The sequence below is a fragment of the Oryzias latipes genome, chromosome 4 (assembly GCF_053564925.1).
Source record: "Oryzias latipes strain Hd-rR chromosome 4, Olatipes_Hd-rR_3.1".
Classification (NCBI taxonomy): Eukaryota; Metazoa; Chordata; class Actinopteri; order Beloniformes; family Adrianichthyidae; genus Oryzias; species Oryzias latipes.
Genome location: NC_136240.1, coordinates 7,844,493 through 7,860,163, shown reverse-complemented (window position 1 = coordinate 7,860,163; position 15,671 = coordinate 7,844,493). Strand labels below are relative to the sequence as shown.

The window sequence follows — 15,671 nt, the reverse complement described above, 5'->3', positions numbered from 1 at the left end:
TATTGTACATAATCAAGTGTAAAAGCGGTCAACAAAAAATACTGGGCCCTGTGCACCCTCTCTGTGTCAAACCAACAAACCAAACTAACACAGGTGACAGGTGCGCCTAAATGAGATCTTAACTAGTCACGTGACCAAAAAAGGGAATTATATACAAACATGATAATGGCGCCTACATGGCAGATTACAATTGAGGTTGCCTTGAAGCGTCACACATAAAGCAAAAAACCTTAACACCACGCTTAATTGGTTACAATTGTTATAATTCAGTTAAGTCTAGATCATTTAAATAATGTTAGATTGTCTTAATTGATTAATAACAGCCTCCAAAAGTGATCAACAGATTGAACATTTTTTAGTAAAATCCTTGTACTGACCAAGTTAAAGACAACAGAAACGCAAAAGAAAACTACTTTTAAATGTAAACGTTGGAATTTCTATCAGAAACAAACTCATTAAGAGAAAGCATCTGCTAAGGGTGAGAGGACAAAAAAAGAGACAACCAAACATGGAGAAACACTGGAACATACAGTCAGGACCATAAATATTTGGACAAAGACACATCCTTTCTAATTTAGTTTATGTATATTACCACAGTGAATTTTAAATAAAACAACTCAGATGCCATTGAAGTGCAGACTTTCAGCTTTTATTCCATGGGTTGAACAAAAAGATTGCATAAAAATGTGATAAACTAAAGCATTTTGTAAACACAATGCCTTCATTTCATGAGCTCGTGAGTAATTGGACAAATGAAATAACTGAAAACAAAATGGTCATTACTAATATTTGGTTGAAAACCCTTTGTTGGCAATGACAGCCTAAAGTCTTGAACTCATGGACATCACCAGATGCTGGGTTTTCTCCTTCTGAATGCTCTGCCAGGCCTTTACTGCAGCGGCTTTCAGTTGCTGTTTGTTTGTGGGCCTGTCTGAAGTTTAGTCTTCAACAAGTGAAATGCTGCTCAGTTGGGTTAAGATCAGGTGACTGACTTGGCCATTCAAGAATATTCTACTTCTTTGCTTTGATAAACTCCTGAGTTGCTTTGGCTGTATGTTTTGGGTCGTTGTCCATCTGTATTATGAAACGCCGCCCAATCAGTTTGGCTGCATTCACCTGGATCTGCGCAGACAGTATGTCTCTGAACACCTCAGAATTCATTGGGCTGCTTCTGTCCTGTGTCACGTCATCAATAAACATTAGTGTCCCAGTGCCACTAACAGCCATGCACACCCAGACCATCACACTGCCTCCACAGTGTTTTACTGATGATGTAGTGTGCTTTGGATCATGAGCTTCTCCACGCCTTCTCGATACTTTTCTCTTGCCATCATTCTGGTAGAGATTGATTTTGGTTTCATCTGTCCAAAGAATGTTTTTCCAGAACTGTTCTGGCTTTTTTAGATGCTTTTTAGCAAAGTCCAATCTAGCCTTCCTATTCTTGAGGGCTTATGAGTGGCTTGCATCTTGCAGTGTACCCTCTGTATCTACTTTGATGCAGTCTTCTTTTGATGGGAGACTTGGTTATTGATACGCCTACCTCCTGGAGAGTGTTGTTCCCTTGGTTGGCTGTTGGCATCTGGATCGTGGCAAATAAATTGTTTTAAATGTCGCCTCAAGGCACCATCAGTGCCATGCTCGATAAACTGAGCTCGGAGAAGCGCATCAGCATCCACCACTCCAGAAGGGGCACTTTGTTGCTCTCTGTCCATTAAACTAAGAAGAGCAAAAGAAAACTGTTGGAGAGACTCATCCTCACGCTGCTTCTGGGAGAAAAACGCTTCTTGTGCTGCCACGTATGACTCCTAACAGCCATAGAACTCCGTAAGCACAGCAATAATTCTAGAGGGGTCAGAACGCTCTGCGCTTGACAGATATTTAACTTCCTCTAGCGCCTCGCCCTCCAGGTGATCGTACAGAAAGAAAGCCTGGTCAGCTACCACTAAATGAGGGGCTCTCATGCATGCTTGGACCTCCTCCAGCCACTCTTCCAACACCATTCCAGACCTACCACTAAACATAGGGCATTTCCAGTCTCGTGGGACCAAAACCAGCGTCTCCGTTAAAGGACCAGGCCCCCCTTACCAAAAAACTGTCGAGGAGCTAGGACCGGGATCCTGCCGTTTGTGGAGGTCCTCATTGTCAGCACGAAGCTGAGCCACCAGCTCTCGCAACTCCTGTATTTCATCTTCCATGGCTGCAAGAACACAGGTGCCGCTGTTTTGACAAGAAAAAAAACAGTTTACACAAAACAAAACTCAATACACGTCTCAGTTTCCTGTTAAAGTCGGAGGTCCTGCTCACAGCGCCAAGATTTCTGTGGCATTATGGTTTCCCCTTGGATGCCGCCATCAGAAAACTAAAATCAAAAGCAAAGGACTCTCCGACATAGGAAACCAAGACGGTGCTTTTAAGAAAATAGACAACCTTTATTACAATTATGATTAAAATTCCTATTCTAATAGACACCCCAAAAGAGTTAACCAAACCACAAGGGCGATCATGCCCAGCCCACACAGTCAGCTGCACCCAGCCGTGCGCTCTCTGTTGCAGCACAACAGGCTCAATGCCACGCCCCTTGCGTCCAGTGGTAGTAACAGACGCCAGTCCAAGGTGGTGGGACACTGGGCTCTGAATGTGCCAGGGGCGATAAAAGGCCGGAAGGGGGGGGACCTGCTCCAATAGCCCTCGATCCAGCTCCGTCATGCCGCTCCCCTGTGCGTGGATGGACGGCAGTCACTGAAACTGTGTACGGAGCACACACGATCCCCGGAAATCCCGCCCGTGGCTCCGCTCTTCGACAACGGTGCACCAAGGGGTCACCGGTTTGGGAAGAGCAGGTATGCAAACAAACAATGGGAAACAAAAGAAACAGCGGCACCTGCTCCCGCAGCTCAGGAGGACTCTCCACAGGAGTCGCATGAGCGGCCAAACACTGCCTGCGATCCGACTAGGGCCCCACACACAGCCAAAGGCTGCACACCTGCTACACCTTCCCTCTGGAAGCAGCAGGTCTCTGTCTGAACCTCTACTGACTGAAGCTTTTATGAGCCTTCTGCTGATGAAACAGCTGGTGTGCAAGGTGATCTTAAACAAGTGCCTTCCACACATGGAAATGATTCTGTGATCATCTGCCACTGTTGTCTTAAGTGGACATACAGGTCTTTTTGCGTTGCTGAGTTCACCAGTGCTTTCTTTCTTTCTTAGGATGTACCACACTGTTGATTTTGCCACTCCTAATATTGTAGCAATTTCTGGCTTCTTTTTTTCTGTTTTCTCAGCTTAATGATGGCTCCTCTCACCTGCATGGAGAGCTCCTTTGACCGCATGTTGTCTGTTCACAGCAAAATCTTCAAAATGCAAGCACGAGTCCTCTAAACAACTCAAGGCCTTTTATCTGCTTCACTCATAATGATATAACAAGGGAATTGCCCACACCTGCCCATGAAATAGCATGGAAGTCAATTGTCCAATTCCTTACGAGCCCATGAAATGAAGGGATTGTGTTTAAAAAATGTTTTAGTTTTTCACATTTTTATGCAATCATTTTGTTCAACCCATAGAATAAAAGCTGAAAGTCTGCACTTCAATGGTATCTGAGTTGTTCTATTTAAAATTCACTGTGGTAATGTACAGAAACTAAATTAGAAAGAATGTGTCTCTGTCCAAACATTTATGGTCCTGACTGTATGTTGGAAAAAAAAACATCTTGGAAGTGAAAAATGGGAGGTAGATGGACAAAAACAAAATCCCTGAAACATCAGTTAGGCCTGTTGACAAAACAAATATGTTACAAACTGGAACAGGTGACAGTGACAAACACAAAACCCCCTAAAGACCCACTCTTTTGAAAAATAGTGTTTTTTGTGTTCTCAACATGTTCTCATAGAATTTTCTTATCATGGAGGACATATATAAAGAAATTTTAGCTTAAAATTGCATTTCTGAGAATGTCTTTATTCAAATCCCGAATCAGGAGCAGACAAAAAACTGCCCTATTATTGTTAGGTTGGGGGTGTACGGGGATGTAAGCTAGTGTGAAGGCGTGTAAAATTAAGAATTCACGGAAAGTAGGGGTAGGCTTACTCTGCCCCAACGATTCCACCCACAACTCAGAGGTGAATTTTAAATTAACTCCTGACGCTCTGCAGAAAGTATGTCTCATAAAACGACACAGATTTATTGATTTTAGCTAAAAACAGCATAATTATAATTTAAAGACCACTGTAGCAGTGAGGGGAAAAGAAATCACAAAAATAAAATCACAGGAACATCAATTTTTAGACAAAAGAGTGGGGTGACTGCAACAACAATAATACATGATTAAGACTGACAAAATAGAAATCACTATAATATCTATTAAGACAAAAGATTTGTAAGTAATTGCAAAGCTAAAAGAGCTGGAAGGAAACAGACTGACAAAAAAAACCACTGGAACATCTGTTAAAAGATACATTAGTGACAGCTACTACTAGTAGGAAATGAGGGAAATGTGTTCAAAACTTTACTAACCACAGCCTTGGCATAACTTTTCCTGTGATCCATGAATTTGAGAGGTGGTGGGAGTGGCCTATATGTCCTAAATGGATTCTTAGCAGTTGGCTAAAATTGTGATGGCATGATTTAAAGACACCCATGTCATCCCTTAATATAGTCACAACTGCCCTAACAGGTGTCTGCTGGCAAAAAATGGGCAAACCTGTGTAGAGCACACAGCTGACTTGCAAGTAATGTCAAGGTCACGGACCGTTTGGGGAAAATAAGGTTTGTGGACATTTTTTTACACTGGAATGGTGCAGGTGACAGGTTGTAGTGAATACCTGACATTTTAACAGCAGAGCTTTAGCTCCAGTGTTGACATTCTTTCAAATACTATTCAGATGTTGAGGCAATTTACATAATTACAGTAGATTCACATAAGGTTGAAGTAGGTGAGACAAAGACATGTTGTACAGATGTTTCTGTTTTTCAACTCCCCCAAACCCTGGCCAGTACTCACACCTTACTAAAGACTGGAGTGTGGCGTAAAGGCACCTTATGACAGCATCACCCAGGTGATAGAATTGTATGCAACTTATAATATCCTTACAAATAGTTCACAATACACTTATCTCACACACACTGCATGAACCACAAGGGAACTGCAAGACACAACTGCGCTCTACTTAAGGTGCAGCTGCTCCTCTATACAACCCAAACACCTGCAACACCCGTATGAGTCAACCCCCTGCATGGGTGAAGGTGAATAAGACTTGTCAAAAAAGAAGGTTTTAAACTTTGCCTTAAAGATAGAGATTGTGTGTGCCGCCCAAATTGACATAAGGAGTGGATTCCGTTAAGGCCTGATAGCTGAAAGGTGATACAGATGTCCAGTGGAGATAAACCCAGGAGTAGGGAGACTCAAAAAAATCCGGAGTATTCAAAGGATTTAATGAAAGATCCAGAACACATAAACCAAACACAAAAGACATACTGACACAGAAAAGAAATCCCTTTTAAATAATTAGAACAAATACGATCATTGCATGCAGCTATGACTATCTCCAAGAGAGCTCAGGAGGACAAGGCTTACGGGAGATGGCACAACTGACCTGCACAACAACAAAACAACAAAAACCCAGAAACAAAACACAAGAGGCAAACAATAACAGAAGGCTCTGTCCCCACTTCCAATTATGGAAATTCTAGGAACACAGCAATCCTGCAAAACGGAGAACAGTGTTCATTTTGGAACATGTGAAACTAAAGCTCGTTAAGATAGGATGGATTTTTCCATTTAAAGCTTTTTGAAACGTCTATTACTGAGAAAACTGCAAATAAGAGCTTTTAGTAAGATTTTATCTAATTATGTGTTTAAAACAATTTTTTTTAATCCCCTTTTTTTCAGTATACGGGCTCAGTGGATGAAAATGTTGTTGACGTGGTTGTCATGAGAATCAAAGCTCAGGACAAGGACGAAATATTTACGGACAACTGGCTGACTGTCTTTAAAATTGTCAAAGGGAATGAAGATAATCTCTTTTCCATTGAGACAGACAAAGAAACCAATGAAGGCATTCTGAAGCTGATCAAGGTAAAAAAGGCTGATGGATGACATAAACTGGGTTTTTCTGATTTACTTGGTTTTATGTGTTAATCCAACTTTTTTGCTCCTTTTCTTCTTCTGAACTAAAAAGCCGGTGGATTTTGAAAAGGTCCAGAGCCTGGATCTTGGCCTGCAAATTGAGAATGTGGCTCCTTTTGTCAATGGCACTGCGTTAGAACTTGGTGTAAGCTTTGGAGGTGGACAATCCGGCGGCACAGGAGGTGGAGCTGGCACTGGAGCTGGCGTAGGTGTAGGGGTAGGCCTGGATGTGGATGCAGAAGTAGATTCAAATGTTGATACTGGTCTGGAAGGAGAGCTGGGTGCAGGACTGAATGTGGGCATAGGGATGGGTACAGGAGTAGGAGGAGGACTTGGGACAGGGGGTGGGGCCAAGCCTGTGGCTGGGCCTGCTGCTGGACCTGGCGCCGGGCTTGGTGGAGGTGCTGGAACTAAACCTGTAAAACCAGTGAATTCCGGGTCAGGACCCAGCCAAATGCCAGGTAGTGCCAAAAGCTATCCCATCAAGATATTAGTGAAAAATGTTCCAGAAGGACCGGCATTTGCACCCTCCACCAAGGAGATTCCTCTGTCAGAAGACCCAAGCAAAATACCCAAAGATGGCATCATTGGTGTTTTCCTAGCAGTTGATCCAGACACTGGAGAGATAGCTGAAGATGTCAGGTAAGTCATGACGACGTAGTGGAGGTCAAATCTTTACACTTTGGCCAGCATGTTTGAAAGCAACTGCAGGCCAACAGGAAATTTCCTTTTAAATTACACACATAATAAACAACTCTCAGACCAGTATGCTATTTCTTTTTGTGTTTTTCATATTTTCTCTCATTTTGTCTCTTAACTCCAGCTATGCGAAAGCATATGATCCAGACAACTGGTTTACAATAGATGAAGAAACTGCTGAGATTAAACTCAACAAGAAACCAGACAGAGAGTCTCCTTTCTTGGTGAATGGGACCTATATTGGCAAACTTCTTGCAATAAGTAAAGGTAAAAACCAACATCATAAATGAATAGATAGATAAATGAATAGATAGATGGGTGGATTGATTGATTGGTCATGTAGAGAGATCAGGGATTCTACAAGTGTCCAGCAGTAAGCAGTAGACAAAAGGATCCTGTTCAGAAAAACCCATTGATTGAGGTTTAAGAACTGTCAAATTTAAGTATCATTTTGTGTTTAACAGTTAAAGTTTAACAGCGTTAACTGAACTGTGTTGCAAAGGACGTTTAAATTTGAATTCAGCAGATCTAGAAGACAGAATAAACAGAAAACTGAAATGTATGACTGATTTATTGACTTATTCGTTTTTAATTTGTTTATGTATTTGTTGATTGAGAGTTTTATTTCTAAATTTTACAGAAAACAGTCAATGATACAGTACAGTTCATATTACAGTACACACTCCATACAAATTTACTACCAAAGAAGGGATGTACCCCAGGAAGTTTTATACAACTTATTTCCACCGAGGTTCTTGTTCATCTTATTTTGTGTTAAAAAATAAAATTAAAAAATTGAGAACATTGGATTTCTTAATCCCCACAAGGAACAGGTTTGGTGACCACTGATGTAGACATAGTAACCCTTGTGCTATCCTAGGCACTTTAATATGGGGGTTGGGTCATCTAGACCCACTATACAGTACGCTGAACATCTTTTTTTCAATGATTTGTGATCTTCACTGGTGTCCATGGATTACATGAAATCTTTCCACTTTTATCCACCTTTGTCATGGTAGGGAGACCATGTCAATGTAAGGGTTCGGTCATCTAAGATAGCACAAGGGTTAAGGTTGTTGATAGCTCGATCCTGTGGGTGGATAGATCACGTAGATAGATTGTGTAGATAGACAGGTCATGTAGACCAGTGGTCCCCAACCCCTGGGCCGCATCCACCGGGCCACAGACAGGAAAAAAATTGTGTAGAAAGATGGATCATGTAAATAAAGAGCAGTGTGTGAATGTGTGTGCGTTGGTGAATGAGACTGTGACTGTGAAGTTCTTTGGGCCTTCTAAGAAGGTGGTAAAGTGCTATATAAAGTATATGCCATTTACCATAGATGATCTATAATTCTTAGACAATGATCTTTGTGTTCACAGACATATAGTTCTTTCCAACCACATGACTCATTGACCCAGTTACTCCAGATTCTCTCAGTCCACACCTCTGTCAGGAATTATTTACAAAGTTCCGAATAATAACTATATTTCCAGTCAGTCCAGAAACTCCAGTAAAGTTTCAAAGCCAAGTGTAAAACGAAACAAGCACTAGCGGAAGTATAGTCATTGAGTGATCCTTGATCTTTCATCCATCAATCAGTCCATTGATCCTCAGTTCGTTGGTCTAGTTCCTGAAGTTATTTTCTGCTCCTTCAGTAACTTTTGTTCACCCCCAGTCTTTGTTTGTAAAGACTGGGGGTGAAAAGCCAGGAGGTTGAGAACTTTATTTTCAGCTGAGCCGTCTCCTTACCACCTGCCTGCATTTGTACATACAACTCCAAGAATTCTACTTTTCCACCTGAGGCAAAAGTTCATTCTCAGTCTTAAAAACTCATCTTAAAAGACACCTGGAGGACAATGCTTGGGAATCTTTCCCAAACCTCAAAACAGGTGTTTTTATTTTGCCCCACAGTGTTCAGTCGTTATCTTCAGCAACTTTATTGGATTTCTTTCTGGAGCTTGCTTATGTTTTTCCTTAGCCAAAATTCTTTAGCAGAAATGTTTCTTCCTCCTGACTGCTCCCTGCCCCTGAAGCCACAGAGATAATTGTGTTCACACCCACTGCCTGTTTGAACAGAGCACCATAAATGATCGGGGAATATTTCCTTGTTTATTGTAACAGCGTTGACACAGAAAAAAAAAGAATTTGCATATTTGGTTTATTTACTTATCTTAACATCTTAATGTGCTTTATGGAAAGTTTAGTTAGAAATTGGCATTCATCTTTTAAAGGGTTTTTTCGAGTCATATTTAAAGTAAAGCAATTCTCAATTGACAATTTAATATGCAATTCAGGCTTGAAAGATGAAAACACATTTTGCAATTTAGAATTCAATATTAAATTGTACAATTCAATATGACAATTCAAAAAATAAAATATTAAATAAAAACAAAATTAATTGCATTTTAAATTCATGGGTTTTTGATGTCATAATTCAAATCACAATGCAATTTGGAATTCACTCTACAATATTAAAAATCACATTTTAACATATGGTTTGCTTTAAATTCATTTTAAAGTTACTTCAAATCTATTGCATTGTAAAATTTCATGCTGTTTTTGTATCAAAATTCAAATGGAATTACAAAACAGCGACCCCTGGTTTAATGTTTTTTCATTTGTGTGGCTTCGCGCTTTTTCTGTCAAAATTTAAATTGAAATGCAAACTGTCAGGCTCTCATCAGGGCGGGACCTACAGCCTTCAGAAATTAGCTAAATGCAGCCAATTCCATTTCCTTTGGTCTACCAAAAATGTTCGTGTTGAATTGTAAATTTTAATATTGAATTCTAAATTGCGACATGTATTTTCATATTCCAAGCCTGAATTGGATATTTAATTGACAATTGCAAAATGCAGTTTCAAATTGCCTGACCAAACTGCAAATTGAATTGTCAGTTGCAAATTTCATATTACTTTGAATTATGACTCAAAAAAACTTCCATAACTTCCATAATCTTTGTTCCTTTCCTTTCCAAGGAGCTTCACTAACAGCTGTTTCCTCCTCAGACATGCCCCCCAAAACAGCCACTGGAACCATCGCCATCCAAGTGGCTGACTCCAACGACCACTGTCCCACTCTCAGCAGCACTGCCAGCACTCTGTGCTCTGACAAAAACACCGTGTTCATCACCGCCTTTGACGAAGACGCCTATCCTAATGCAGCTCCGTTCTCCTTTGCCATCGTTCCTGAAGGAACAAAGGGCAGCTGGGATTTGGAAGTCATCAACGGTATGAAGTTTTCCTTCAGGTCAACATGGACAGACTTTACAGATTTCACATCTAAAGGGCTTCACTTCACTCTGATGAGTTCAGCAGTTTGAATCTCATTGCAGTTGTTTGTTTGGGTTCGGATCATAAGGTTTTTGTGGTTTGAGTTGTTTGCGCTTCACAAACATACGATCACACGTGGTTCAGGTTTCTGCCAAATTGTTGTTTCTGAGTACGCAAGGCATGCACAACACACCAAGGGGAAGCGACAGTTCACCCACAACTAATGGTTGTGACATTCACAAGAACCAGCGGGGGCGCTTTTGCAGAAAAAACAAAAGATTTTTTTTTTTTTTAAAGAGATCAAAAAGAAAACCAAGGATCCTGCAATGATCACAGGCCTCCTGAAAAGAGAAAAAAAAACAGAAAGACTCAGAAAAATGAACGTTATAAATGAATATAATTCCAGGCATCAGAATGAAAGAAACTTCAGTTCATAAACTCACTAGAAAATGTTTGAGCAAGGCTCATATTTGTGACAGTTTACCTCCATCAACTAACTCCACCTTGTGGTTTGGGAAGACATAATTACCTAAAGAATTTAAGACGTAGTTGTTCATCCCTTCTACAAATCATGTGTTACTCATATCATTATGCACACCTGTTTGGCAATGGCTACACATTTCCAAGTCCTAGTCCTTCAAAGGCTGTTGTGAAATAATGCTGAGTTTTTGTTCCAGGTTGTTGTTTTGTCATTGGTTTATTTAATGCAATCATAATGAAAATATCAAACCAAGTTAGAATTAGTCATTAGTCATATTAGTCATGAAATGATTGGAAACTTGAAAATAATGATGAAATATATATTATATATAAATATATATTAAAATTAAATTAAATTAAAATAAAAATGCACTCAGCCTACATACAGACAAATCTTGTTGTGTTTACTTTTGTTGAAGCAATTTTGAGAAGTTCACAGCACTATCAAAATGTTCGTTTGGGTGCTATTGTGATTACGCGTCGTCTGCTACGACGCTGATGCTGGCTTCTGATTCACAGCTTCCGATTTGCTACGGCACTAAAGGAACATTCCACTGCATTTTTCGCACTGAGTCCCCCTTAGACCGGGTCCTGCTCAAAAACTGCTGGACTTGGACTGCTCAAACCTGGATTAATTTAGGATTTACATACTGAAGAATACATTAAACACAGTTTCTGATTTGTGAAACCTTTCTCTGATTTGTGAAAATGTATAAAAGTATGATTTTTGTCGCATTTTGCACACTGAGTCAACCTTAGAACGGGTCCTGTTAAAAAATCGCTGGACCTGGACTTCTCAAACCTGGTTTAAATTATGATTTAGAGACTGAAGAATACATTAAACACAGTTTCTGATTTGTGTAATCTTTATCTGATTTGTAAAAATGTAAAATAGGATGCATTTTGCATACTGAGGGAAATGTAATTATTAAATCCTTTACATTTTCTATTTTTATTTTTATACTGGATTGTACTATTGTATTTGTTTACACAGGTACGGGCCGGTAGCCATAACATATCACCTGGGTGCGCAAAATCATTTTGTTGCATTCCACAGACTGGTACTTTTATGATGGACTACAGTAATCCAAGAAGGCTGGACGAGGAGATATAAAAATCTCAGACATCAACATACAAAAGAAACTGGGAAGCAGATGTCAGATTGGACATATAGTTATGGACATATAGGGTTAGCATGTGCCCCTGAATTAAGTTTTGTTTTTTTGTTCAATATTTCTTGGTTTGTTTCCTAATTTACTTCAAAGTCCCTGTTTTGGTATTTTGCTTTAAGTTGTCCTTCCCTTGTCCCTATTAACCTTAAATTGCATAAAATCAGAAACTGTGATTAACGCATTCTTAACTATCTAAATCATAATTTAATCCAGGTTGGAGCAGTCCAGGTCCAGCGGTTTAAACAGGACCCAGTCTAATGTGGGCTCAGTGCGAAAAATGCAGTGGAATGGTCCTTTAGTGCCCTTGCGAATCGGAAACTGTGAATTGGAAGCCAACTTCAGCATCGTCAGGCTGCTAACGTGTAGCAGTGTTGGACTGTTGAGTGGGTTAACGTGTTACTAACAAGGTTGGAGTTGGCATAGTCACTGAAACTTTTGTTTTAGTGGTATCAGTCTGTTTTTTAAATGAGGCCGGAAGTTACAGATGTTGTGAATACAGTAACACAGTAACAAACATGTTCTACAGTAAACTTAGTTATATAAATGGTCTATTTTAAATACTTTTGAAAATAGACCGTTTATTGACGTTGCGCCTTTTAATCTGGTGCAACTTGTAGTTTGGAAACTACTGTACAGCATATTGATCCATGTACACACGTCATTATCATTACTCTTAATGATCAATTATCTGTGCATGAGTATTCAAGGCATGAGAGTTTAGTTGCTAGGAGGGTTACCTGAATCTTTAATTAAGTGACACCAGCAACCGGACTGTCAGGACAATGACTATGACTACACCCGAACTCCTGATAAGATGTAGGGGGGTAGATCTGACACAACTGTCATTCAAGGATGAAAGTTTGTTTTTTTCATGATCAGCTCCACAACAGAGGATGTAGCAGTAACAGAACAGTAGCTCTGGGTTTTCCAGGTAATGAACTTTTGTCATCTTTCTAGGAACTACTGCTGCTCTCCATTCCCAGATAGCTCTGTGGCCTGGGGTGTATGAGCTGCAAGTGGAGGTGAAGGACGCTCAGGGTCTGTCCTGTCCAACTGCCGAGGTTTTCATTGTTGATGTCTGCATCTGTGAGGAAACAGAGGAATGCACGCCGAGGATGAATCTCCTGAAATCCACATCTGTTGGGATGTCAGCAGGAGCCATTGGCCTGCTGTTGATGGCGCTGTGCTTGCTGCTTTGTGAGTCCCAGATAACTTTGACCTCTGACCAGCACAACTAGAACATCCTGTTTTCATTCAATACAGATGAACACCAGTCAGTTCTGATCAGTTTCTCCAGTCAGTGTAAATCGATGCCTCAAAGGTTCATAGGGATGACACTTTCACTGATGACTCGTGAGATTTTTTTTCATTGTATTACAGCATTTATCAAACATTCTTCTTCTCCCACAGTCATCCCTCTTATCCTGATCACTTGTCAGTTTGGAGGAAAAGATAAGGTTTTCCCTGAGCAGTTCATTGATCTGGATACAGAAAAAACAGAGGGGCTGATGTCTTATAGCACTGAAGGCCGCGGCGATGACAAGGTGGGAGGCTCTTCTCCTCAGTTTACTATAATGTTTTAACTTTTGTTTTGTCATGACTTGCTAGGCGAGGCAGACCCAGACGCTGGAACCCGGAAGGAAAACATAGGTGAGTTATGAGGTAAGTAATAACGTTTATTTTGATCCGGCGTGGCTTGGAGTTGTGGCGAGGCAGGAAGCTGGATAGTGGGTCGTGGCGTGGCTGGAGGTTCAGCAACGGCTCGTGGCATGACGGGATGAATCCTGGAATTCTGTAAGGCACTTCGGCTCAGGAAGTCGGGGGACTCAGATGACCACTCGTGGTTTAGAAGTCCTGAAGACGAGGCGTAAGACGAGGTTAGACATGAGCAGTGACCAGACTATGCACCATCAGGGGTAACAAACTGGTGATGAATACTGGATCTGGATCTCCTAATGAAGGTCTGGAGGGTAATGAGGTAAGTGGCCATAGCTGGTCGGGTCAGGAGCGGAGGAGAGAGGGGAGGGGGAGGAGAGCTGCCAGAGGCACCAGGACAGGTTTATCCAACCAGTTTACTAGAAAAGTGAGAAGTTCTCTAATTCTTTCTGATATTTTACCCAAACAGCTATGGAGCACAGAGTTATTTTGTTCTTTGATTTTTCTGTAAGTGTAAAATATAGTAAAAGATGTTGAGACACAGCAGCTCCCTTGGAGACCACCTCCATTTATGCAGATTTGAAAACTTTCTGACAAGAACAGAAACAGAAAGTCAAGTGTTAGCTGCCCGTCTTGGCTCCTACATGGGGGTGACAGGTAGAGGGAGATCAGCTAATCCTCACATTAAAATAAAACATCATTATCTTCATGGATTTTGTATGTTTCCGTAAACTAACTAAAAAAACAACAGGATATTGGGAATAGATGAGATAAAATGAGGATTCATATTGCTAAGGTTACAGGACACACGTCTCCCATCGGACAATGAAACAGAAAGGGGGGAGGGAAAGCATATAAAGGGAAAACCAGCGAAGAAGAACAACTTAAGGAGGAGCAAAAACCCAACCTGACAACAGGGAGGAAAGAAACTTAGGGACAACCAACATTTTGTGTAATTAAAAAAAAAAGAAAAATCTCATCCCGTTACACAAAAACATTGGAAGACTGTCTATAAAGGCAGATCATTTTTTTAGGGATGTCTGTTATACCCTTGAGAACAGATGCACTCCTATACTGTGTGAAAGTGGGACGTTTTCTCAGGAAGGGCTGAGCTTCATTTCTTCAAATAAGTATGGTACATCTAACCAATCAGAAAGTTCTCATTAAAATAAGTTAATTTAAAAATGTTTGGGAATGTGGGTATTCCCTCTGGCAGGTTTGGTCTTGGTCTGATCCATTTTCCTCTGATGGTCCTCTTCATATAGCTGGTGTGAGAGCCCACCTGAACTGTGGTTTGGACCAAACAAGAAATTTTCCGGTCCTTTTAAGAGCAAGGACCTTTGTTTCTCTGGGAGGTGAAATTTGCTGAGGTTCTCTTCAGTCTGATCATTCACTTGCAGACAAATGAATCGGTTAGTTCAAGGGGGGGCCCAAGTCCACAATTTTTCAAAATAGAGATATTATGTGTTCTGTGGTCTTCAAGAGAAAAGCTATCTGATTATGAGCAAAAAAGTCCCAAGTCTGTTATAATGTATTGACTTTGCTTGACATTTATAATGCATTAAGTGCAAAATTCCTGGACTTGGGCCTCTCTTGCATGGGTTTTGCTTTATCCCATAGATGGCAGCACTAGTTATCCAATATGGCAGCCTCCCTGTTTAATTCAAGAAGGGCCCAAGTCCAGAGACTTTAGTTTGCTAGTCCTCTGAAATTATAAAAGTGAGGTGCTTCATATTATAGCAATTGTAAGCTATGAACTGGTGCTAAATCTGGGTAAAGTATTAATCATTTGGTGTAGCCTCCCTTTAAGCTATGCAATTAAATTAATTCCTTGGAAAAACAAACCTCTTGGACTTGGGCCCCTTTTGAACTAACCGATTCAAATAGGTCCTTGTACGTCTTTGTCTTCCTCGTCTGAGCTGGAAAATGGATCAAAACTCTACAGCTGGATAGCTCTGATATTGCTCGCCATTTTTGTTGCCCCGCTAATGTTAGGTTGGGGTTTGAGGGGCTGTAAGCTAGCAGGAGAGAAATGGATGACGGTAAATGGTGACGGGTTTTACTCCACACTAAAAGTTCCACCTGTAATCCCTATGAACTGCTGTCGCTCTGCAGAACTTAAGTCCAAGAAAACAACTTTTTTTTTCCTTTGGCATAAAACTGTTTAAAATTAAAAGACCACTGGGAACTCTTTTGATACTGATGAAAAGATGATTGGAGTGGGACTTAAATCTAAAGAAGCAGCAGATGTATCAAGTTTGAAAATGT

General features: G+C 40.6%; 1 protein-coding gene across 1 annotated transcript in view; it reads left to right on the top strand.

The window, feature by feature from the left end:
• LOC101156397 (desmoglein-2.1-like) overlaps positions 1-15,671 on the top strand; it is a 41,754-nt gene that overhangs the window by 23,017 nt on the left and 3,066 nt on the right. The window contains exons 8-13 of the mRNA XM_078946459.1: positions 5,888-6,073; positions 6,177-6,766; positions 6,948-7,090; positions 9,832-10,053; positions 12,705-12,944; positions 13,158-13,291. Coding sequence (XP_078802585.1) covers positions 5,888-6,073; positions 6,177-6,766; positions 6,948-7,090; positions 9,832-10,053; positions 12,705-12,944; positions 13,158-13,291 — 1,515 coding nt within the window. The remainder of the gene's footprint in view (positions 1-5,887; positions 6,074-6,176; positions 6,767-6,947; positions 7,091-9,831; positions 10,054-12,704; positions 12,945-13,157; positions 13,292-15,671) is intronic.